This window comes from Amphiprion ocellaris, chromosome 19, assembly GCF_022539595.1.
Source record: "Amphiprion ocellaris isolate individual 3 ecotype Okinawa chromosome 19, ASM2253959v1, whole genome shotgun sequence".
NCBI lineage: Eukaryota > Metazoa > Chordata > Actinopteri > Pomacentridae > Amphiprion > Amphiprion ocellaris.
The window spans coordinates 9,115,760-9,139,309 of NC_072784.1; the positions used below are offsets into that span (position 1 = coordinate 9,115,760).

Sequence of the window (23,550 nt, forward strand, 5' to 3'; positions counted from 1 at the left end):
TACCGCTTTATACTTCTTACTTTTGCTTTTCACTGCTCATAGAAGGTGTGTCCAAGTTTTGACTGGTGGTGTATGTATGTTGAAGCGTTTTAACACATTAATCTTTCCAAACTGGAGCATAGAGGACACTGTTTCTGTGCTTTGATCGGAGGAACACGAAGAAGAACATGAAGAAGAACATGGAGAAAATATGAAGGCGAACATGAAGAAGAACATGGAGAAAATATGAAGGCGAACATGAAGAAGAACATCGAGAAAATATGAAGGAGAACATGAAGAAGAACATGAAGGAGAACATGAAAGAGAGCATGACAGAGAACATGAAGGACAACATGAAGGACAACATGAAAGAGAACATGAAAGAGAACATTAAAGAGAAAATTAAGGACAACATAAAGAAGAAGGTGAAGGACAACATGAAGGAGAACATGAAAGAGAATAGGAAAGTTTTATTTATTTAAAATGTAAATTAATAAATTTTCAGTCACCAGATGTTATGTTTAATTTAGCAAAACTCAAAAAAATCTGTGAAACAACAGTAAAATCACAGTTAACAGTTACAGACAACCTGTCACTGCAGGTCCAGGTGTGTCCAGTCAGAGGAAGGCTGGTGGGGAACATCCAGCCAGGATTAGAGCTCTACTGCTGCTAATGGCAGGAATACTAAATATTAATTTGATGATGTGGTGGTTTATTTATTTTTTGTTCAGTGTTGAACACATTCTCTGTTATTTGTTGACTTTGATACCGACAATGTTGAGAACTGACATTGAAACTGTCAAGAATTTAGTTTTGTTAGATTTTCTTGTAAACAATTAACAAACAACAAAAAAAATGTATGTATTTGTGTCTGTCTAACACAGCCACATCTTTTGAAACACAGAAAAGATTTTTTTAAAAAATATTTCATGATAATATTTGAGATTGTGTACAATTTTAAGGGTGTCCCAAAACTTTTTTCCACCACTGTATAATTCAAACTATAATATCAAAGTGATGTTTTATCATAAAGCTGCTTTGAAACGTGTTTGTGAGCGTTGATGTCAGTTGCTGTGTGACGGTTACCCGACCATCCTCCAGTTCACCTCCGTGTCCTAGGGATGCGGTGATGCAGCGGGTTGCCATGGTAACAGCAGCCTCCTCCCGGCATGCAGCAGCGGCCCCCTCCCTCTCCGTGCTTCGGCAGGGTGGAGCAGCAGACGGATCGCAGCAGCAGCAGCGTGGAGGTAAGACACCTGTCTGTCCTCCTCTTCTCCCGGTCTGTCCTCCTCCTCTCCAGTCTGTCCTCCTCCGTGTCCCGGTCCTCCGAACCGCCGCCTCCTCCACAGCCTCTGTGCGGCGGCAGCAGTAATGTTTTCCGTTCCGTGACCGTCTGTCACCGCCCGGACCGCTCCGCCGTCTGCCGCTCGGCATGTTAGCCAGCGGGCTAACGCACAGAGGAGGAGGAGGAGGAGGAGGAGGTGGAGGTGCTGCGGGAGGTGATGCAGGAGGTGCAGCAGATTTAAACAGAAACTTTATTGTGTTTGTTGCTGCATCATCATCATGGAGGATTTACTATTTCTGAGCATGCTCACTGACTCCTCTGCTCCTCCTCATCACTGCTCCTGTTTTCCTCTGCAACCACATGTTCACCTCCTCATTACCTCCTCACATCCTCCTCTCCTCCTTTGTTCCTCTCCCTTCTTTCTCCTCCTCCGCTCTCCCGCTCTTATCCTTTTAACCTCCTATTCTTCTCCTACTTTTCTTCCTCTCCTTCTCTCCTCTTTCTCTCATCCTCCTCCACGCCTCCGGTTTCTCTTGTTCTCCTCCTCTCCTTCTACTCCTCTTTCTCTCCTCCACTCCTCTCCTTCTCTCTTTCTTCATCCTTCTCTCCTCCGCCTCTCCTCCACTCTTTCTCTCGTTCTCCTTCTCTCCTCCTCTCATCCTTTCGTCCTCCTCTCCTTCTCTGTAGGAGTGATGATGGATGGAGACTCCGCCCCCCTCAGAGAAGGCCCCGCCCAAGAGGCGCAGAGGATGATGGGAGGTTGGTGTTTCCTGAAACTCTGTTTATCAATAAATAATCAATCAGTAAAATTAATCAATACACTGAATAACAGCTCAAATGTCCACCCTGATCAATAACAGATTGACTCCTCTCAGACTGACTCCTTTTGTATTGACTCCTCTTATTTGACTCCTCTCTGACTCCTTTAAGATGGACTCCTCTCAAACTGACTCCTCTTATATTGACTCCTCAGACTGATTCCTTTTACACTGACTCCGCTCAGACTGACTCCTTTTGTATTGACTCCCCTCAAATGGACTCCTTTTACACTGACTCCTCTCAGACTGACTGCTTTTACATTGACTCCTCTCAGACTGACTTTTTTTGTATTGACTCCTCTTACATTGACTCCTCTCAGACTGACTCTTTTTGTATTGACTCCTGTCAGACTGACTCTTTTTGTATTGACTCCTGTCAGACTGATTCCTTTTACACTGACTCCTCTCAGACTGACTCCTTTTGTATTGACTCCTCTCAAATGGACTCCTTTTATATTGACGCCTCTCAGACTGACTCCTTTTACAGTGACTCCTCTCAAACTGACTCTTTTTGTATTGACTCCTCTTATATTGACTCCTGTCAGACTGAGTCTTTTTATACTGACTCCTCTCAGACTGACTCCTCTTATATTATCTCCTTTTACATTGACTCGTCTTATTTGACTCCTCTCAGCCTTGTGTTCAGTCAGTGTGTTTGTTCGTCTGGACATCTTTCTCCTTGTGTCTCCTGTCTGTGTTACTCTGCTCCTCCTCTGTTCTCCACCTCCTCCTGTAGAGTCTCCTTGCTTAATGATGGAGAAACAGGACGAGGTGGAGAAAGAGGACAGCTCCGTGATGGGGAAACAGGAGCAAGAGAAAGAGGAGAAGGAGGAAGACAAGCTTTCCGTGATGGAGAAACAGGAAGGCGAGAAGAAAGAGGAGCACTTCATGATGGAGAAACTGGAGAAGGAAGAGAAAGAGGATCATTCAGTGATGGAGAACCAGGAGAAGGAGGAGAAAGAGGAGCGTTTCATGATGGTGAAACAGGAGAAGGAGGAGAAAGAGGATCACTCAGTGATGGAGAACCAGGAGAAGGAGGAGAAAGAGGAGCGCTTCAGGTTGGAGAAACAGGAGAAGGAGGAGAAAGAGGAGTGCATTATGATGGAGAAACAGGAGCAAGAAAAAGAGGAGAAGGAGAAAGACGAGCTTTCCATGATGGAGAAACAGGAGGAGGAGAAAGAGGAGCTTTCCATGATGGAGAAACAGGAGGAGGAGAAGAAGGAGGAGAAAGAGGAGCGCTTCATGATAGAGAAACAGGAGGAGGCAGAGGAGCACTACATGATGGAGAAACAGGAGGAAGAGATGCCAGGAGAAGAGAAAGAGAGGGAGAAGGTTCAACCTCAGACTCCATGCTCCTCCTCCACACCTCCTCCTGAAGATGAAAGAGGAGCTGAAGAAAAGGAGGAGAAAGTGCAAAGAGAAGAACAGAAAGAAGAGGTTCGATCTGAGAGTCCACCTATACAGGAGGAGCAGGAAGGAGACGATGAAGAGGAAGATGGAGTCAGAGGAGAGGAACAGGTGAAGCAGGAGACAGTGGAGGTGATGGAGGGGAGAGAAGAGGAGGTGCATCAGACAGAGACTCCTAGCTCCTCCTCCACACCTCCTCCAGGTGAAGCCGGAGCTGATGAAAAGGAGGAGAAGGAAGCTGTGGTGGGCAGAGGTGAGGAGCTCCACCCACCTCAGGAGGTCCCTGACAGTAACACGAGCGTTCCCTCCCTCTCTGAGCCTCCTGCTGAAGAGGAGCTAGACATCCAGGAGGTGAAAACAAACACACCAGTCCACCAAACTCCGCCTTCAGCAGACCTGAATGTCCCTGCCGACGAAACGAGCGCTCCTCTAACCAATGGCCTCCTCAGCAAGCAGAGAGAGAAGCGTTTGATTCCTGCAGCTGCTCCTCCCTCCACAACCAAAGCTCCACCCAAGGGAGCTGCCACGAGGAGGAAAACCAGCACCTCCTCTTCTAAACAGGCTTCTGCAGTCCAGAAAACAAGCGCTCCTCCTCCCCTGAGGAAAGGTCTGTCCTCCTCCCCCTCACCTCCTCCTCAACCCCCCTCTCCTCCTCCTCACCTCCTCTTCCCAAACTCCCCCCCCCCGGCCCCCACCCACTCACCCCTCCCTCCTCTGTGTCATGTTTCTGTAAAAAAGGTTAAATAAAGGTTTCAGGAACGTTCTCTATGTTTTGTGTTTCCTGCTGAAAGTGACACAGACGGACACTTCCTGATTGACCTGGTTGTCGTGGAGACGAACTCACTAACCCCACTTTCCCCCATCCCCACCCCGACCTTTGACCTCTGCTTGCTGCCAAAGTATTTATTATTAGTAATACTCACGAACATGTGATTATTGATTGTTGCTAATATTCACTAACAATGTAATTATTGATTATTAAAAATACTAATGTGATTATTGATTATTAGCAGAAATACTCAGTACTATCTTTATGAATTATTAGCAATACTAGCATATAATTATTGGTTATTACTAATATTTACTAGCGTGATTATTGATTATTACTAATACTAACGTGATTATTGATTATTAGCAATACTACCATGTGATTATTGGTAATACTCCATAATGTATTTGCTGTAGCTGAAAATCCGGAAGAATCATGTTTACTGAATTCTGTTATCATCAGTTCTTTGTGTTCCTCCAACAGGAAAAGCAGCTGTAAAGGATCCTGCTGATGAAACCAATAAGGTAAAAATCTATGTATTGATTATTGACTATATCAGGTGAGTTAATCCTCACCTGTTGCATCTTTTGTTGTTCCTGAAACCTCGTCCAGACCTGCAGTTCTTTCTGTTAATCTGAATGCTTCATGTCTGAAGGAGATCCTGCACACTTTCCTGTGATAGTCACAATCTTATGAGGTCAGACCAAATAACAAAGTCTGACTTTTCTCCAGCAACAGCAGCAACTTCATTAGTTTCTGATCATTCTAAATGATCCTGTGTCCCATCTGCCACCCAAACCCTGGTGCCTGATTGAAACCATCAGCAACATTTAAGTCACCTGAATGCTGTCCAACACCGATGAAGACTTTAACAGCATGTTTGTTTCAGGCGTCCAGGACAGCGGGAGGCGCCAGAGCAGCCAAGATGATCTCAGCCAAGAGTACAGGTACACTACACCAGTTCAACTGGTGACACTACATCAACCAGTAACACCAGCTCAACCAGTATAGTGCTTATAAAGAGTGGTTTCTTTTTATTGCTTTTCAACATTGAACCATAGTCAGTTTAATTTGGCTTTCTTTTGACCAGAATTATATATATAAAAAAATCTTTCACATCAAAGGTAAAACAGTTACTAAAAAGTAACACCATGATGCTGCTACCACCATGCTTCACATCATGATACTGCCGCCACCGTGCTTCACATCGTGATGCTGCCGCCATCGTGCTTCACATCGTGATGCTGCTACCATCATGCTCCACATCATGATGCTGGCACCAATATGCGTCACACCATGATGCTGCCACCACCGTGCTACAAATCATGATGCCACCACCACTGTGCTTGACATCACAATGTTGCCAACACCATGCTTCACATCATGATACTGCCACCACCGTGCTTCACATCGTGATGCCGCCACCACCGTGCTTCACATCGTGATGCTGTCACCACCGTGCTTCACATCATGATGCCACCACCACCATGCTTCACATCATGATGCCGCCACCACCATGCTTCACATCATGATGCCACCACCACCATGCTTCACATCATGATGCCACCACCACCATGCTTCACATCATGATGCCACCACCACCATGCTTCACATCATGATGCCACCACCACCATGCTTCACATCATGATGCCGCCACCACCATGCTTCACATCATGATGCCGCCACCACCATGCTTCACATCATGATGCTGCCACCACCATGCTTCACATCATGATGCCGCCACCACCATGCTTCACATCATGATGCCGCCACCACCATGCTTCACATCATGATGCCGCCACCACCATGCTTCATATCATGATGCCACCACCACCATGCTTCACATCATGATGCTGCCACCACCATGCTTCACATCATGATGCCACCACCACCATGCTTCACATCATGATGCTGCCACCACCATGCTTCACATCATGATGCCACCACCACCATGCTTCACATCATGATGCCGCCACCACCATGCTTCACATCATGATGCCACCACCACCATGCTTCACATCATGATGCCGCCACCACCATGCTTCACATCATGATGCCGCCACCACCATGCTTCACATCATGATGCCGCCACCACCATGCTTCATATCATGATGCTGCCACCACCATGCTTCACATCATGATGCTGCCACCACCATGCTTCACATCATGATGCCGCCACCACCATGCTTCACATCATGATGCCGCCACCACCATGCTTCACATCATGATGCCGCCACCACCATGCTTCACATCATGATGCCGCCACCACCATGCTTCACATCATGATGCCACCACCACTGTGCTTGACATCACGATGTTGGACCAAAGAACCTTCTTCTACATGTCTTCTGGTGAACTATAGTCCAGATTTAATACAAACTATTTTCAACAGTGGTTTTCTCTTTGCCACTTTCCTATAAAGTGGTGAATACACATGCAATTACCTATTATACATTTCATATTTTTGATTAATTTACTTGAATTTGTAGAAATCCGTTTACACTTTGGCATGAGTCTTTCTTTTACAATTTTTTGTCAGAAAGGTCTACTTAACGTGCCCGGATAGCTCAACGGGTTAAGCGGGCGACCCATGTACAGCGACGCAGCGGCCTGGGTTCAATTCCTTCCCACAGCCCTTTGCTGCATGTCTTCCCCCCAACTCTTCTCCCTCCTTTCCTGTCTGTCTCCACTACACCTATCGAATGAAGGCAAAAAGGCCCAAAAATTAAAAAAAAGGTCTAATCAAATTGACCATGGTTCAATGTTGAAAGGTGATAAAAAGCCAAAACTTTCAGAGGGGATGAGTACTTAGAACCAATAACACCAGTTTAACCAGTTAACCTGTCTGTACCTTAGAGTCAGTTGATGGTGTTAACAGTCCAGGAAGTCGCTCTCCTGCCAGCCGATCATCCACTCCGAACAGAGACGTCAAGAAGGTATGGTCGTCTGTCTGTCCATCCACCTGTCTCTCTGTCCATACACCTGTCTTTATGTCTATCCACCTATCGGTCTGTCTTGTCCTCTCAGATCAGAGTGAGGAATGAAGCCAGCTGGAATGATTTACTGATGACTCACAGCATGATTTTACTGGTTGTTTTTAATGGTTTGCTGGTTTTCTGCTAACTCTGGAGTTTAACTGGTGTCACTGGTTAACATGGTTAAGGTTAGGGTAAGGCTGTGGTCATTGTTTTTACAGGTTCGGATGGTTCCATGCATGTGTTACTTGCTAATCAGTGTCTCTGATGATTGTGATGATGTTTCTAATTGGTTTTACTGCTCAAACTGGTCCCCAGGTGGCAGTGGTACGGACCCCTCCTCGGTCACCTGGCTCTACTCGTGGACGGACACCCCCCCTCCCCTCCCACCCAATGCCTGACCTGAGCAACGTGAAGTCAAAGGTGGGATCCACGGAGAACCTGAAACACTCCCCAGGAGGAGGCAAGGTGAGTCACCTGTCCGGTACCAGTGAGCGGAGCTGGACTCGGGTAGATCTTACCGCTGAGAATCTTGTCTGCAGGTTCAAATTGTTAACAAGAAGCTGGACCTCAGTAACGTGACGTCAAAGTGTGGTTCCAAAAGCAACATCCACCACAAGCCAGGTAACATGTCAGTCCATCACACCTGAGCAGGCTGATGCTTCTTTTTCCCTCAGAGGATGTAAGATTCTGTTTATCGGGATCAGAACTCAAACACTCACATCCATCTGAAGCCGAATCTACTGTCTGACAGGTCCACAGATTGAACCTCAGAGTCATCTGCTGACCAATCAGTGAATGAATGTGATCAATAAAAAGATGCCAAACTGAGTGTTACTGTGCTCTGCAGGTGGAGGGAAGGTGGAGATAAAGTCGGAGAAGGTGGACTTCACAGCGATTCAGTCTAAAGTGGGTTCTCTGGAGAATGTCACTCACGTTCCAGGAGGAGGGAAGAAGAAGGTAACAAACATGATGATAGTAAATTACAGGACAGAAAGTTTCAGTAGCAGCAGATTAAACTCTGAAAGGTTGAACTCAGCAGGAGGCTCCACAGATCACTTAACATCAGTCTGACCTGATGCATGTTCGGTGTTTTACAACATATAAAACACACATCACAGGGTACACTTATCTGGCATCATCTCACACATATATGATCTGTGCAAAGATTTAGTACCACGTGTCTGTTTATTATAGATTGAGAGTCAGAAGCTGCATTTCAGAGAGACCGCCAAAGCTCGGACCGACCACGGTGCTGACATCATCACCCAGGCTGACTCCTCCCCTCATCGCCTTAGCAACACTTCCTCCCCTGGAAGCCTTAATGCGGCCGAAGCTCCGCCCCTCGACACGCTGGCTGACCAGGTGAGAGACTCACTGGTTTGTACCAAATACACAAAATTAAACCCGCATAAAATGCTGTAAAAAAAACAAAACAACAAAAAAAAAAAAAACAACTGCTTTCTCCCCTCAGGTGTCTGCCTCCCTCGCCAAACAAGGCCTGTGATTGGATAACCCTGTGCCTGCAGACCCCACCCACTCCTGTTACCAAGGAAACCACCTGAATAAAGAAAGAAAAATCATCATTCAGCCTTCTCTTTATCACATTCACCTGAAGTCACCGGTGATCAGAGAGATTTTATGATGTTAAAAGCAACGGCCAATCAGCAAGCCAGGTGCAGCATTATTCCATGACAAGAAGTGAAGCTGGTACGAAGTGTTTCTCCACCTGATTATGCTCTGTGTGCTAAGCTAAGCTGAGCTAAACACGTCAAAGCTTCATTTCAACATGAAGAGGACCACTTCAGATGTTTCAGAAGATTTCAGATCTTCTTGTCTGCAGCAGACACACCGTGCTAATTGACCAGCCTGTTAGCATTGCTAATTAGCCTGTTATCATTACTGATTAGCCTATTAACAATGCAGATTTGCCTGTTAGCATTATTGATTAAACTGCTAACAATACTGATTCACTCATTAGCGTTACTGATTAGTCTGCTAACAATACAGATTAACCTGATAGCATTATTGATTAGCCTGCTAACAATACTAATTAGCCTGCTAGCATTATAGATTAACCTGCTAACAATTCTAATTAGCCTGTTAACATTATTGATTAACCTGCTAACTATAATTAGCCTGCTAGCATTATAGATTAACCTGCTAACAATTCTAATTAGCCTGTTAACATTATTGATTAACCTGCTAACAATACTAATTAGCCTGTTAGCATTATTGGTTAATCTGCTAACAATACTAATTAGACTGTTAGCATTATTGATTAGCTTGCTAGCATATTAGCCTATTAGCATTACTGATTAGCCTGGTAACAAAACTGATTAACCCGTTATCATTACTGATTAGCCTGTTGGCCATAGAATCTCCCTGATCACAGAACACCTCTCTGATGTCACCTCTCTCAGCCAATCACCATCTCTCCTCTGTGATCTCCCCCCACCCCAAGCATTAAAAATTACCCAGAATGCCATTTGATACCAGGTGCCAAAACCATTTCTGTCTCTGCCTGTCGGCTGTTGAAGTGCTTTGTACCAATAAAGTTCGTCTTGGATCTGAGCTGTCTATGGTTCTGAACTGAAGCTAAGTTTATCATCATTCTCACATTAATTCAGATGAAGAACTCCTGAAACTCTCATCTGGATGTCTGAGGCTCTACAAAGTCCTACAGATGTTTTATTACAGGTAAAGTTCATACATTGAAAATATCCTGAAGCATGGATACAGAACCAGCAGTAATGCTTCGTCATAATGTAAGACTCAAACCTGCAGCTCAGTTTGATTCCTTTCCTTGTCATCTCATGAATCAGCTGGTAGAAGCTGCTGCAGTCAGACAGCTGCTCTAGCTTTTATGGTGGATAACCCAATTTCATTGCTGTTTTCGTCTCCCTGCAAGAAAATATTTCATAACTCTTCCACATCACCATTTTATCATTTTCAGGACTAAGTTAGCTCCGCAGGATCAGTTACCGTGGAGATCTAACTGTACAGCTTCAGCTACCATGGAGATCTAGCATCTTAGCATCAGTTACCATGGAGCTCTAACTGTACAGCTTCAGCTACCATGGAGATCTAGCATCTTAGCATCAGTTACCATGGAGATCTAACTATGAAGCATTAGTTACCAAGGAGATCTAAGTGTGCAGCATCAGTTAGCATGGAGATCTAACTGTGCAGCATCAGTTTCCACGTAGATTTAACTGTGCATCATCAGTTACCATGGAGATGTAGCACTGCAGCATCAGTTAGCATGGAGATTTAACTGTGCATCATCAGTTACCATGGAGATCTAGCACTGCAGCATCAGTTTCCACGGAGATTTAACTGTGCATCATCAGTTACCATGGAGATGTAGCACTGCAGCATCAGTTACCATGGAGATGTAGCACTGCAGCATCAGTTACCATGGAGATTTAACTGTGCATCATCAGTTACCATGGAGATCTAGCACTGCAGCATCAGTTATCATGGAGATCTAACTGTGCAGCATCAGCTACCATGGAGATCTAGTGCCGCCACATCAGTTACCATGGAAATCTAGCTCTGCAGCATCAGTTACCATGGAAATCTAGCGCCGCAGCATCAGTTACCATGGAGGTCTAGCTCCGCAGCATCAGTTACCATGGAGATGTAGCACTGCAGCATCAGTTATCATGGAGCTCTAACTGTGCAGCATCAGCTACCATGGAGATCTAGTGCCGCCACATCAGTTACCATGGAAATCTAGCTCTGCAGCATCAGGTACCATGGAAATCTAGCGCCGCCACATCAGTTACCATGGAAATCTAGCACCGCCACATCAATTATGATGGAGATCTAGTGCCGCAGCATCAGTTACCATGGAAATCTAGCGCCGCCACATCAGTTACCATGGAAATCTAGCACCGCCACATCAATTATCATGGAGATCTAGCGCCGCAGCATCAGTTACCATGGAGATCTAGCTCCGCAGCATCAGTTACCATGGAGATCTAGCTCCACAGCATCAGTTACCATGGAGATCTAGCGCCGCAGCATCAGTTACCATGGAGATCTTGCTCCACAGCATCAGTTACCATGGAGAGCTAGCACCACAGCATCAGCTACCATGGAGGTCTAACTGTGTGGCATCAGTTACCATGGAGATCAAGCTCTGCATCCTCGGTTACCATGGTGATCTAATTGTGCAGCATCACTTACCATGGAGAACTGGTTGCTCCTGAATAAGAAAAAAAAAAATTCAGAATTAAGAGATGGGAAAAATAAGCAGCAAAGAAGAAACTACAAGTCAAGTTTGTAAAGAGCACTGACTGTTCACACCTGTCCAGGTGCTGCATCACACCTGTCCAGGTGCTGCATCACACCTGTCCAGGTGCTGCATCACACCTGTCCAGGTGCTGCATCACACCTGTCCAGGTGCTGCATCACACCTGTCAGTCACATGACATTACTCACATGATGTCACTGCAGAGATCAGCTGATCAGTCAGCTGACTAGCTGTGACCATAAATCTGTACAGGTGTGGAGTCCAAACCTTTACTTACCTTTCCATTGCTGCTGAGTGCTCTGATTGGTTGCTGTGAACAGAAGAAGGCAGATTTGTGCGTGGGGTTTACATGTTTTTATTGATTTATTTCCATCAGGATAAAAAGAACATAAAAAACAGCTTTGATGTCAGAGGACCGCCTCAATGACATACAAGGGAGGGAACAGGAAGAGGGAGGGGCTTCAGGGCAGCAGCAGTCTGTTTAAGCCAATAGGAGGACAGGGTAAAAGGCTGGGGTGGAGCTAAACTGAAGATCCATCCGTCAGGATGCTGCCGAGCAACAGTACTCTTCTGGCCACTCAGAGCAGGGGGCAGGGCTTGGCTCGAGCAGAGGGGCGGGGCTACACCAAAAGGGCGGGGTTAAAGAACGTCGTCGCTCTCAGCCGTGTGGAGCTGCGTGTCGTCGGCATCTGTCATGATGCTGCTGTCCTGACTGTCGTCCACCTCCGCCGCTGTGAGAGAAAAAGGTGCAGACAGAGAGACAGGTGGAGACAGAGTGAGACAGGTGTCAGGTGTCAGACAGGAGGAAGTCAGGTGTTAATGATGTTGTGGCGTCACTGATTGATCAGTTTAACTGGTGTCATACCTTCGTCCTCAGGCAGGTATCGCTTGTCGATGGCTTCTTTGATCTGATTGTTTGCTCCTTTAGGATCCAGGTCCATTGCCCAGCTAAAGTTCATCAGGGCCAGGTGAGTCTGACCCAACTTCTTATACACCTGAGACACAAGAAAGACATGTTATGATCTGATGCTGCTGACAGGTGAGTCTGACATCACGGAGACCTCAACCTGAACTGGAGTTCACATGCAGTGAACAACCTGTGAGTTTACACCTGTCAGACACTGACATCCTGACTGTGACTGAAACTCCAGAGACTCTGATCATGAGTTAAATTCTACCTGTCAGAGGATCAGCTGATGTCATTCACACCTGTACATGACTGAATTAAACTCTACCTGTCAGTGTCTCACCTTTCCTATAAGGAAGTAAACCAGAGACTCTTTGGGAACAATCTGCTTTAACTCCTCCAACTCCTGAAGAGCCGCCTGCAGAGAGACAGGTCAGAGAGAGACGTTGTCATAGTGACAGATGAATGAGCATTGATTTACTCCTCACAGTATTGACCAGTATTGATTACCTTGTACTTGTCATTGGCGAACAGTATAGATGCTCGGTGGAACTTGCAGAGTGGGTTCTTGGGGTCGATCCCAATCGCTCTGTTCAGAGTCTCTAAAGCGGCATCAGACTTCTTCAAAGCATGTTGCACCTACAAACACACACGTCAGTTACGATTGTTCTATTGTCTTCTTGCTATTTACCCTCTGAACTCCAAGCAGTTTATTTTTTGCTGCCGTCACATTTTTCCTCACTCAGTAAATACAATAAGGCTATAAAACACGTTGACAGGTTTTGGGTTTTGGAGGGTTAATGGACAATGCTACAAGCTAACAAACCTTTCTCAAGTGAAAGAGCAGCACAGAACTCTGACTGGTGATGCTAATGCTAACAGACTGCTGTGGATGGATAAGCTCGAAGCTAACAGAGCATGAGTCACAAATGAACAACGCCAACATACCACTCCGATGTGACAGAGCAGCACAGAGCTCTGAGGGTTGATGCTCAGAGCTTTCTTGAAGTGGATTTCGGCCAAGTTGAACTTCTCCTGTTTGTAGTAAATCATCCCCAGACCATACCTGAACACACAAATACACACTGTACTAATGACTGAATATAGATCCATGTGACAGTTAACTTCATTTGTCACCAGACTCCATTTCAATGGTGTGTTTACATACACACATGCTAGTGCAGCTCAACAAATTAGAATATGGTTTAAAGGTTTATTTTCCATCAGTTATTTAAAAAAAAGGTGAAAATGTAATATATTCTAGACTCATTAAATGTAAAGTTTTAATTAAAATTCAGGCCCCACAGTAGGAACTCAATGCAGTTAAAGTCAGGTCAGCTTTCCAGAGTCCATCTTTCTCTTTAGAATACCACAAAGGGGTTCTTCTAGATTCTGGTGAGGACTCTCAGTCTCCAAGTCCTAGTTTCAATTTGTTCTAGTGAAGAAGCTCTTGTGTGGATGTTGTTCTTTGGCTGGTTCTCCTGCTGGAATACTCCTAATCTTCCAGTTTCTTCAGACTCATCTTGTCAGCCAGTATTTTGGTTTATCCTCAGACATTCATGGTGCATCTACAAATGTCATCACCCATATCATCACACTCCCACCTCCGTGCTTCACTGTCAGGACTCTGCATTCACTGTGGTAGTCCTGGTCAGGTTCACACCAGACATGCTGGACTCCATCTGAGCCCAACTAATCTTATCTTCATCTGACCAAAGAATGTTCTACAACAGTCATCAGCCTTCTTTTCATGTTCTTCAGCAAACTTTCATCTAGAGGTCTAGTTCTGAGCAGCAACCAGGTTTTCTTCTTGTCCTCCTTCCTTCACACTGTCTGAGCTTCACACAAACTCTGATTTCCATTGATAACCCCTGTGCCAAGAATTATGCAGCAGCCATCTGTTAGTTTTTATTATTTGGAGGGAATACTGTACTCTCCAGACTACAAGCCGCTACTTTTTTCTCACACTTTGAACCCTGCGGCTAATGTATAGATTTTTACGGGCTAACGAGCTTCATGCCATTAATACATTTAGCCTCGTCACATCAGACCAGTAAAATTACCGAACAGGTCACAGTGGACCAATGAAACTGTTCGAATTAAATCAAACACACTCACACTAAATTCTTCCGATGAGTCATTTTGCATTTCAAGCACACACCCTCATCATGGAAAACACACGAGGAAATGCATATGATGCAGCTTTTAAGTTAAAGGTAATCGATCTGCCTGTTGAAGAAGGAAATACAGCTGCTGCACGTAAGCTTGACATCAATGAATGATGGTGAAACGTTGGAGTCGGCAGCGTGAACAGCTTGTTTTACGCTTGCCTCGTCCGCGAGGTCCATGCGGCTCCGTGCGGACAAATTGCGTCATTTTAGTGGAACATTTCCGTGTTGTGCACCTCCAAATTTTTCTAACTACCCTGACGGAGACACGCGGAAAACTGGCGGAAGACCAGGAGCTCTGAGCAGCAGAAGTTCAGAAATACAGACATTTAGACGATTCATCACACATAGATCACCGTGATAACTGGGTTATGAACAATTCATGGTGTGAAATTAAAACTAACTGCTGAAATGCAACTATTCGGTACAATGCCATGTTGTAAGTGGTGTTAACGATGGCAAACTTCTTCGACTCTAGTTTAGTACCAGAGTAGACTAGGTAGACGTGTGTTTGCGATACACTGCCCCCTGCAGGTTGGGAGGAGACGCCGCACGGAGTATAAAGTCACACACTGTCTCTCCAGCGGATTTCCAAGCGTCTCATTTCCGCGTAGCTCGTTGATGCAAACAAACTGCCCTGTTACAGGCACTGTTTGGAAAAAAGCATTTATGTAATTAAAAGTTTAAAAAAAATCTTTCTGTGTAAATATCTCATGTTACAACGTGGACACCTGCAGCTTATAGGCAGGTGCGGCATATATATGTACAAACATTTTTTTCTTTTTAAATTTAGTGTGTGCGGCTTATATTCAGGTGCGCTCAATAGTCAGGAAATTACGGTACTCTGGTGTTTAGCATCAAAGTAATCTGATTACTGTGAGGGGATACAGAATGTGCATACTACTGACAGTATTGTGAATATGCTGCTTATATATGGTGCAGTCAGTTCAGGCTGTTGCCATGGTTACCGTACCATGCGTTGTAGTGTCTGTTGTTGACTCTGATGGCGTTCCGGAAGCAGGCGAGGGCCCGATCCAATTCCTCAGTCAGAACAAACTCATGACCCAACAGAGTGTACGCATATGCAAAACTCGGGTCCACCTGTGAGAGACAGGAACAGAAGGTTAGTAGTGAGACGAATATAAAGAGTCAGACAGGTGAACACTGCTCAACAAACCTGCACCGTCTATTTCTGCACCTCACACATTAGTATGGCTTGTCCTACCTGCAGCCAACCACAGTAACCAGAGTAGCAGACTCACCTGGATAGCTCTCTGGAAGAACTTGATGGCGATGTCGTGTTCCCTCTGCAGACTGAAACAGTTTCCTGCTACACACCAGGCCTGCAGAGACACAGAAATTCACAGGTAGTGCCACATGGTCACCTTACCCGAGCAGCGCCAGGTCAGGTGTGTTTCTCACCTCTGGACAGTTCTTGTCCATGTCGGTCAGGTCTTTGGACAGGGCGGACAGCGCCACGTCTTTCTGCAGGTGCCACAGAGTGGTGGAATAAATCTCCATCCCTTCAACTCTGTACGACTCGATCCTGCGCACTTCACTGAACAGACGCTCCGCCTACAAACACACATCAGCATTACTGTAGGACAGGTGCATTCACCAGAGCACCACACACACAACACCTGAATGCAATCGCTGTCACTGGAACACAAGGAACTGTGAGAGTGAGTGCTTACCTGTATGTGTGGTGGAAGTTACCTGTATTCCAGGTGTGAGTTACCCATGTGGTATGTGTGAGTTACCCGTGTGTCATGCGTGAGTTACTCGTGTGTCAGGTGTGATTTTACTGTGTGTCAAGTATGGGTTGCCTGTGCGTCAGGTGTGAGTTACTTGCGTGTCAGGTATGATTTCCCCACGTCATGTGTGATTCTTTCATGTGTCAAGTATTGGTTGCCCGTGTGTCAGGTCTGAGTTACCCATATGTCGAGTGTGAGTTACCCATATGTCGAGTGTGAGTTACCCATATGTCGAGTGTGAGATACCCGTGTGTCGTCTGTGAGTTACCGATATGTCAGGTGTGTGTTACCTGTGTGTACTCGGCCAGTTCGAAGTAGGCCCTGCCGATGTGAGTGAGGACCCAGCCAGTGTTGTAGTGCTGGGGAGGGAGCGAGGTCAGGATGTGGATGGCCTCCCTGCAGTTGTATGAACACAGTGCCTGGTAACCACGTCCCAGTTCCCGTAGCAACGCCATTACACTGTCTAAACACATGGAACAGACACGTGTCTGAAAACTGTGCAACTATGCAATGAATGCTAAACATCATGCCTCTTTAAACCAATTAATGTGCTGACTGTAAAAGACAGAACCAAATTAAGGCTCAGGTTCAAATCCGGGTCCAGAACAAACCTCAGCAGTGCATTTATCACCCAAAGCAGGCCTCTGGAACAGCCGTATTTTATAGTATTTTATGTAGTATTACCTGCAGCAGCCCTCTGGTACTGGGGGATCTTGGTGTCTGGTAGACTTAGACTGGAATCCAGTCTCAGGATGTCCAGACTCTCGTTCAGGTTACTGCTGTTTGATGTCTTCGCTGATTTACATTTGGTTTTCCTATTGGGGATTTTTGTAGGAAACTTCATCTTTAATTTCTTGCTGTTTTCCTGTAGAAACAGAAGAAGTAATAATGCAGTACTTCATAGAAGCATTACTGTAGTAAATGTAGTAGTACCACAGAAATGATGTACCTTGGCAGTAGAGCTGGCACTAGTAAACAGTCTGGAGCTTCTTCTGGGCTGAACATTTGGAGGACCAGACATACTGGGACTGAGGACCTGAGGGGAGCCACTGAGAGAGACAGGTCATCAGACAGACAGGTCACTGAGAAACAGACAAGTCATCAAACACACAGATCACTGAGAAACAGACAGGTCTCAGACAGGCAGGTAATTGAGAGACAGACAGGTTACTGAGACACCGACAGGTCTCAGACAGGAAGGTCACTGAGAAACAGACAGATATGACTCAACAGCTTCCGGTGAATAAGACATAATCTTTAAGTATGATGTCACGGTGAACATGTCTGCTGTCAGAACTGTAAACGATGACAGTGTGAGGTCATACGACAGTGTGATGATGGTTTCTACTCGCTTTCATCACGAGGACACACAGGCAGCAGGTGTTATGATTGGGTACTGTGTTAACAGGTGACCAAGTGGTGACCAGAGCCCTGTGATTGGTTGCTGCAGTTACCTGGTGTGAGGAGCAGAGGTCTGTGATTGGTTGAAGGGGATGGGGAGGACATCTCTACTATTACCACTCTGACTGAAGACAGACTTTGACTGACTGATTCTGGAAACAGACTAACAGAGAGACACAGAGAGACAGGTGAGGACAGACAGGAGACAGCACAGAGTTAGCAGGACAGTAAATGATGAGAGCAAAGTACAAGTGTGAAGGTTCAGAATGTAGCGCCATCTGCTGGACAATCAGAGGTCTTACAGAGAACTCAGTCTGTGAATTAACGAACCTGCAGAGGTTACTGATACTGTGTGTATATCTCTGTGTATCAGTGTGTATTAGTGTGTATACCTTCTTGCTGGGGGCAGTACTTTGTGTTTCCATGGTAGCAGAGTAGTTCTGTAGATATGTGGGGTCTCCTGGGCTGGGCTCCAGTGGCAGAATACCAAAACTAACATGCCCGCGCACACGCACACGCACACGCACACGCACACGCACACGCACACGCACACGCACACGCACACGCACACACACACACACACACACACACACACACACACACACACACACACACACACACACACACACACACACACACAGGTCAGGTATGATGTGGGTGTTAACACAGAGTCACCTGTCCTGTCCTGAACTCACCTGGGCGTCAGAGGGCTGAGGGCTGCAGGTCCTCCCAGTAAACTCCGCCCACTCTTGGGCTTGTTCTGTTTAGCCAATAGAGAGCCGGCTGATGCCATGGAGACCGTGTTACCCAATAGGGAGCCGGTCTCCGGGGAGATGAGGGAGGAGTCAATGTAGGACACTGATAAATCAGATGTCAGCTTTCCATTTGATGATTCTAGATTTAAACGATTCAACTCCTGAAAAACAGCACATCATAATCAATTACCCCACCACAGTAATCTGATTACTCTGTATGATGACTACACTATAACCATGGCTAACAGAAGCTGTCACCTGTGTAACTATTAGTAATTAGCTGACCACAGTAATCTGATTGCAGCTATACTACGTACCAACGTATCCTGTGGCGTCTCCATGAGAGCGGTGTCTAGGCGATGAGAGGCGTTCTGGGCGGGGCTTACAGATGGTGGGGGCGGGGCTAGCGAGGAGTTCTGTAGTGAGGACAACCTAAACACTTGATCTGGATCGGGTTTATCTCCTGGAACACAGACCACAGTGTCACCTGCAGCTACATGACCACACGCCAACAGATGTGTTGAGTAGTAGTGTGTGGTGTGTTACCTAGGTGACAGAGGTTCTGGAAAGGTGACCACAGGAACGGGTTGAGGGTTAAACTCCTCTGGAAACACTCGGCACCTTTAGCAACACGATCTGTCTTACTGCTCAGAGAGATAGAGAGACAGAGAGGTCAGTCAACTGGAAGGGGAACTGGGACAGACTAGGAGGAGAACTGACAGGAGTGGGAGCACTGGTCTCCGTTCTTACCAGTAAATGTGTCCCAGTAATGACAGTGTGAAGGAGGCGGAGTCCCCAAACTCTGTGATGATGTCATCCTGGCTCTTCTGTTTGTTTAGCACTCCACCAATCAGAACCTGCTCTCCTTCAGCGAGCCTGAGAGACAGACAGGTAGGGGGACAGACAAGTAGAGGGACATCAGCCTGTGCAGGCATTTGGACACCGATTTCTGTCTGAGTCTTCGTGATGCTGCAGCGTCCTCAGTCTGAAGGTGACTGAACAGAAGTACAGTAAATCTAACTGGTCAGAGTTTCTGTGGATTTTGATGTGCTGAACTTGAGCTCCATGTTGTGAGTGTAAAGGTGGATCCATTAGTTCCTTTATAAACTGAATTCAGACGGACTTTAAAGAGGTTGTCTTTAAGGGAGCGGCCAATATGGGTTTTTTTGGGCCACCACCGATGCCGATTATTGATAATCAAGAAACTCTGATGACCGATATTTGGAATCAATACATTAAATGCAATGTTTTAACAGCTTGTGATAGCAGGAACCTGTTGTTCATAACGAGTAAGGGAGACTATAACTAAACATGTAAAATAAGAACAGGAGGGATTAAATTAGGAGGCTCTAGTCTGTTTACGTTTGATCGACTGAGATTAATCAGTTTCTCTAGTGCAGTTCCGTCTGCCGTCCTTCTGTTTTCCATTATCAATGATGTTTGATTTCGCTGCTTGCTGATACCTGTGGTGCTGAAACAGAAACAGTCATGGATGTTGAATGCAGGTATCGTTGTACGTGTGACTCTTATTCAGACATGTTCAGCTGGAACAGGTATCAGTCTTCAGGTAAACTGCACACTCCATTTATTTATGCAGGACAAACAATCACATTCACACCTAGGGGCAAATTTAGAATGATCAATTAACCTCAGCATATTTTTGGACTGTGGGAGGAAACCGGAGTACCCACAGGAAACCCACGCATGCACAGGGAGAACATGCACACTCCATGCAGAAAGATCCCAGGAAGGGCGGCACGTGAACCAGGGATCTTCTAGCTGCAAGACGAAAGTGCTAACCACCACGCCACAGTGCAGCCCGTAAAATATACAATAAAACAATAAAATAAACAGCAATAGAACAGCACTGAAATATACATCTAAAAGAAACAAAAGTAATAAAATGTCACCATGCCGCCAGGTATTAAAAGCCATTTTAAACAGGAAGATTTTGAGTTTTGATTTAAAAAGACCTAGGTCAGTGATAGTGTGCATGTCGAGGTGGAGCATGTTCCAGAGCCTGGGTGCAGCTACAACAGGTGAGCGACAAACACTAATCATCCATCCATCCATCCATCCATCCATCCATCCATCCATCCATCCATCCATCATCTTCTGCTTATCCAGGGTTGGGTTGTGGAGGTAGCAGATGAAGCAGGTCATTCCAAACGTCCCCCCCCCCGGCGCCGCTTTGCAGCTCTTCCTGATGGATTCTGAGGCGTCCCCAGGCCAGACGAAAAACATAATCCCTCCAGCGGGTTTTGGGTCTACCCCAGGGTCTCCTCCCAAGCGGACGTGCTAGGAAAAGCTCCAAAGTAAGTCTCTCCAGAGGCATCCAAATCAGATGTCCAAACCACCACAACTGGCTCCTTTCGACACAAAGGAGCAGCGGCTCTACTCAGAGCTCCCTCCGGATGTCCGAGCTTCTCACCTTATCTCTAAGGCTGAGCCCAACCACCCTGTAGAGGAAGCTCATTTCAGCCGTTTGTACCCGCGATCTCATTCTGTCGGTCACTACCCAGAGCTCATGACCATAGGTAAGAGTTGGAACATAGATGGACTGGTACATCGAGAGTTTTGCCTTGCAACTCAGCTCCCTCTTCACCTCAACGGTTCAGTACAACACCCGCATTACTGCGGACACCGTACCAAGCCGCCTGTCCATCTCTTGCTCCATTTAAAAACACTAATCAGCAGAAAAACAAAATTAAACGAACATGTACTTAAATAGCTTTGAAATAATAACGTGAATCCACAGACTCGATGATTCCTAATCCTCGACATCACACGTTCATCCACAAAAATCAGCAGCTGCTACAATAACTTGTACTAACTAGTTCTGTGTGTTCTTACTTGCTGAGCTCGACGCAGCACTTGGCCAACAGGAATCGAACCTGCGGAGTGGAGCAGCTATGGGCCTTCAGCAGCCGGTACGCTTTGTATGGCTTCCCAGAGCGGTAGTAACAGGTAGCCAGCAGGTAGAGCGCCTCCTCCGACCTCACTGACAATGAGACAGGTGGACAGAAAGAAAGACAGATGAACAGGTAGCAAGCAGGTAGAGCGCCTCCTCCGACCTCGCTGACAGGGAGACAGGTAGACAGAGAGGTAGACAGATATATGTTACCTTCAGCGTAAAGTCTCTCAGCGAGGAAAACTGCGTCCAGGTAGGCGTAGTGGTTCAGAGCCTGCCACACTGCAGCCTGAACACGGAGAGATAGGTTGACGTTAACTAGTCCTCATCGGTTCTGAACACTGATCTAAAACTGGTTCTGCATTCATCACAGTTCTGGTTATTATGGTCGGACATGCACATGAAGCTATTCATCGCTCCATAATGGTAAATCAGCAATAAACGTCATAAATCAATAAGCAGTTGACAGTCAATGCACTGAAACCAACAACAACCTGCTACCCACACAAACACAGTCTGAAACCACACTGACACAGGGAGTTCACCTGAGATCACCTGGTTACTGCAGGTGTAGCACAGTTTAAACACAGCTGTCAGTTAGAGGCAAGTAACCGGCAGGTCAATCTGATTTACTGAATTTCTACTGAAGTCCAGCAGAAATCACATTGATTTATTTCAGATTTCGTTCTGACACAAACACACCTGAGATGTAGATTTACTTCCTTTATCAATAACACACCTGACATGTAGGTTTACTTCATTTAGCAATAATACACCGATGGTGTAGTTTCAGGTCATTCTGCCACAAACGCACATGTGGTGTAAAGCCTCATTCAGTCTGATGTAAGTGTGAACAACAGACCTTACTGTTGTTCTCAGTTTTATTGTGGCTAACATGGCAGTTAACCAGCAGCTACCGGCAGATAGCTGACGTTAGCTTCTCTTAGCATCCAGAGGCTAAATAGCTGCGGGATAACTTCAGCCTGACCTGCTGCTCTGGTCTCAGATTTTAACATCAAACTGAACACACTGTAATCGGAGCAGTTTATGTTCACTGACGAACTTTAAAGCTGAATTTCTGCTGACTGAAGCAGCTCAGCTAACAGCTAGCCACAATGTTAGCCAGCTAACAGACCTGCTAGCATTGCTAACAATACAAAACTGCACTTTAAATTTGATGGATTTCAGTCGCTTTGCTGATCAGAACCAACACACAGTTCCATAACAGACCTTCAAACAACCCTTCATGCCCTACGATAAATTCGGCAAAAATACATTGAGTCAAACACGGTCAATTTGGGCGGAATATAAACTTTAAGAAGTGTTTGTGCTGCTTGAGTCGCCCTACGCGGGGCATTTTGACCTCAGACAGACCGAAGGATTATGAGACGAACATGATCAAATTATGTTGTATTTTCTTCGTAGTAAAGCACGGGTCGTGCTTTGCATCAATGCCGAAGCAACGTGTGGAACCAAACATGTCACAAAAGGTCAACAGAGCTGACCCCACTCCGTTTATTTTTACCAACAACACTGAAAACCTCGATCTGACCGATTTTTACATGGAGTCTGGTATGACCTATCTGAACTGTAACCAAGCTGGGGTTAGCTAATAAGGTACAGTTGTGTTAGTCCCAGACGCAGCGGCCGTCAGACGAACTGTTCCTCCATGGAGGGATCGCTGTTCTAACAGTAATAACACCGGGAAAAGCTCCGTGCTGCCACCGGCAGCCTACGCGGCCTGCGGCGGGCCGACAGCTATCTCACCGCGGACTGGACCAGCCGCTGAGGCCGGGACGGAGAAGACAGCGCGGGCTTCATAAATTCTCGGGAGTCTGCTCGTGACAACAAGCTGAAGGGGTGTTTTTACCTGGACAGGTTCCTGCAGCACCGTCATTCCGCCTCGACACTCCGTCCGTGTGTTTTGTCTCGGCTCTTTCTTCACTTCAGTCCGCAGAAGGAGCTGCAGCCGAACATTTGAACTCACCGACCGTTACCAGCCGAACACTGCCGAACAATCCCGAGGACGGTGCAGGGCCCGAGCGGAAATGTCCGAAAGTGACACGGAGAGAGACGAAGTGCCTGCACCGCCCTCTGCCGGTGGACCACAGTACAGCGACACTGTTCCCAGACTGGTGGTTTGTTTGCAGGATTAATTAG

The 23,550-nt window shown here is 46.1% G+C and overlaps 2 protein-coding genes across 2 annotated transcripts; one reads left to right on the forward strand and one right to left on the reverse strand.

The window, feature by feature from the left end:
• The first annotated feature begins 1,107 nt into the window (after positions 1-1,107).
• Positions 1,108-9,807, forward strand: maptb (microtubule-associated protein tau b). Its single transcript, XM_023269680.3, has 11 exons — positions 1,108-1,226; positions 1,952-2,023; positions 2,819-4,096; positions 4,742-4,782; positions 5,148-5,205; positions 7,115-7,194; positions 7,552-7,701; positions 7,776-7,857; positions 8,084-8,193; positions 8,431-8,598; positions 8,708-9,807. The coding sequence occupies exons 1-11, from the start codon at positions 1,109-1,111 to the stop codon at positions 8,738-8,740; spliced, it is 2,190 nt and encodes a 729-aa protein (XP_023125448.3). The 5' UTR covers position 1,108; the 3' UTR covers positions 8,741-9,807.
• A 2,026-nt stretch (positions 9,808-11,833) lies between these two features.
• On the reverse strand, positions 11,834-23,417 carry cdc27 (cell division cycle 27). The gene is made up of 20 exons (XM_023269679.3): positions 23,261-23,417; positions 21,604-21,679; positions 21,333-21,480; positions 19,230-19,355; positions 19,026-19,123; positions 18,797-18,942; positions 18,420-18,640; positions 18,117-18,216; positions 17,778-17,887; positions 17,273-17,372; positions 17,008-17,188; positions 16,614-16,786; positions 15,992-16,144; positions 15,832-15,912; positions 15,543-15,670; positions 13,350-13,467; positions 12,912-13,040; positions 12,745-12,819; positions 12,360-12,489; positions 11,834-12,225 (listed from the first exon to the last, which is right to left on the reverse strand). The coding sequence occupies exons 1-20, from the start codon at positions 23,285-23,287 to the stop codon at positions 12,134-12,136; spliced, it is 2,412 nt and encodes an 803-aa protein (XP_023125447.1). The 5' UTR covers positions 23,288-23,417; the 3' UTR covers positions 11,834-12,133.
• Between the last annotated feature and the right edge of the window lie 133 nt (positions 23,418-23,550).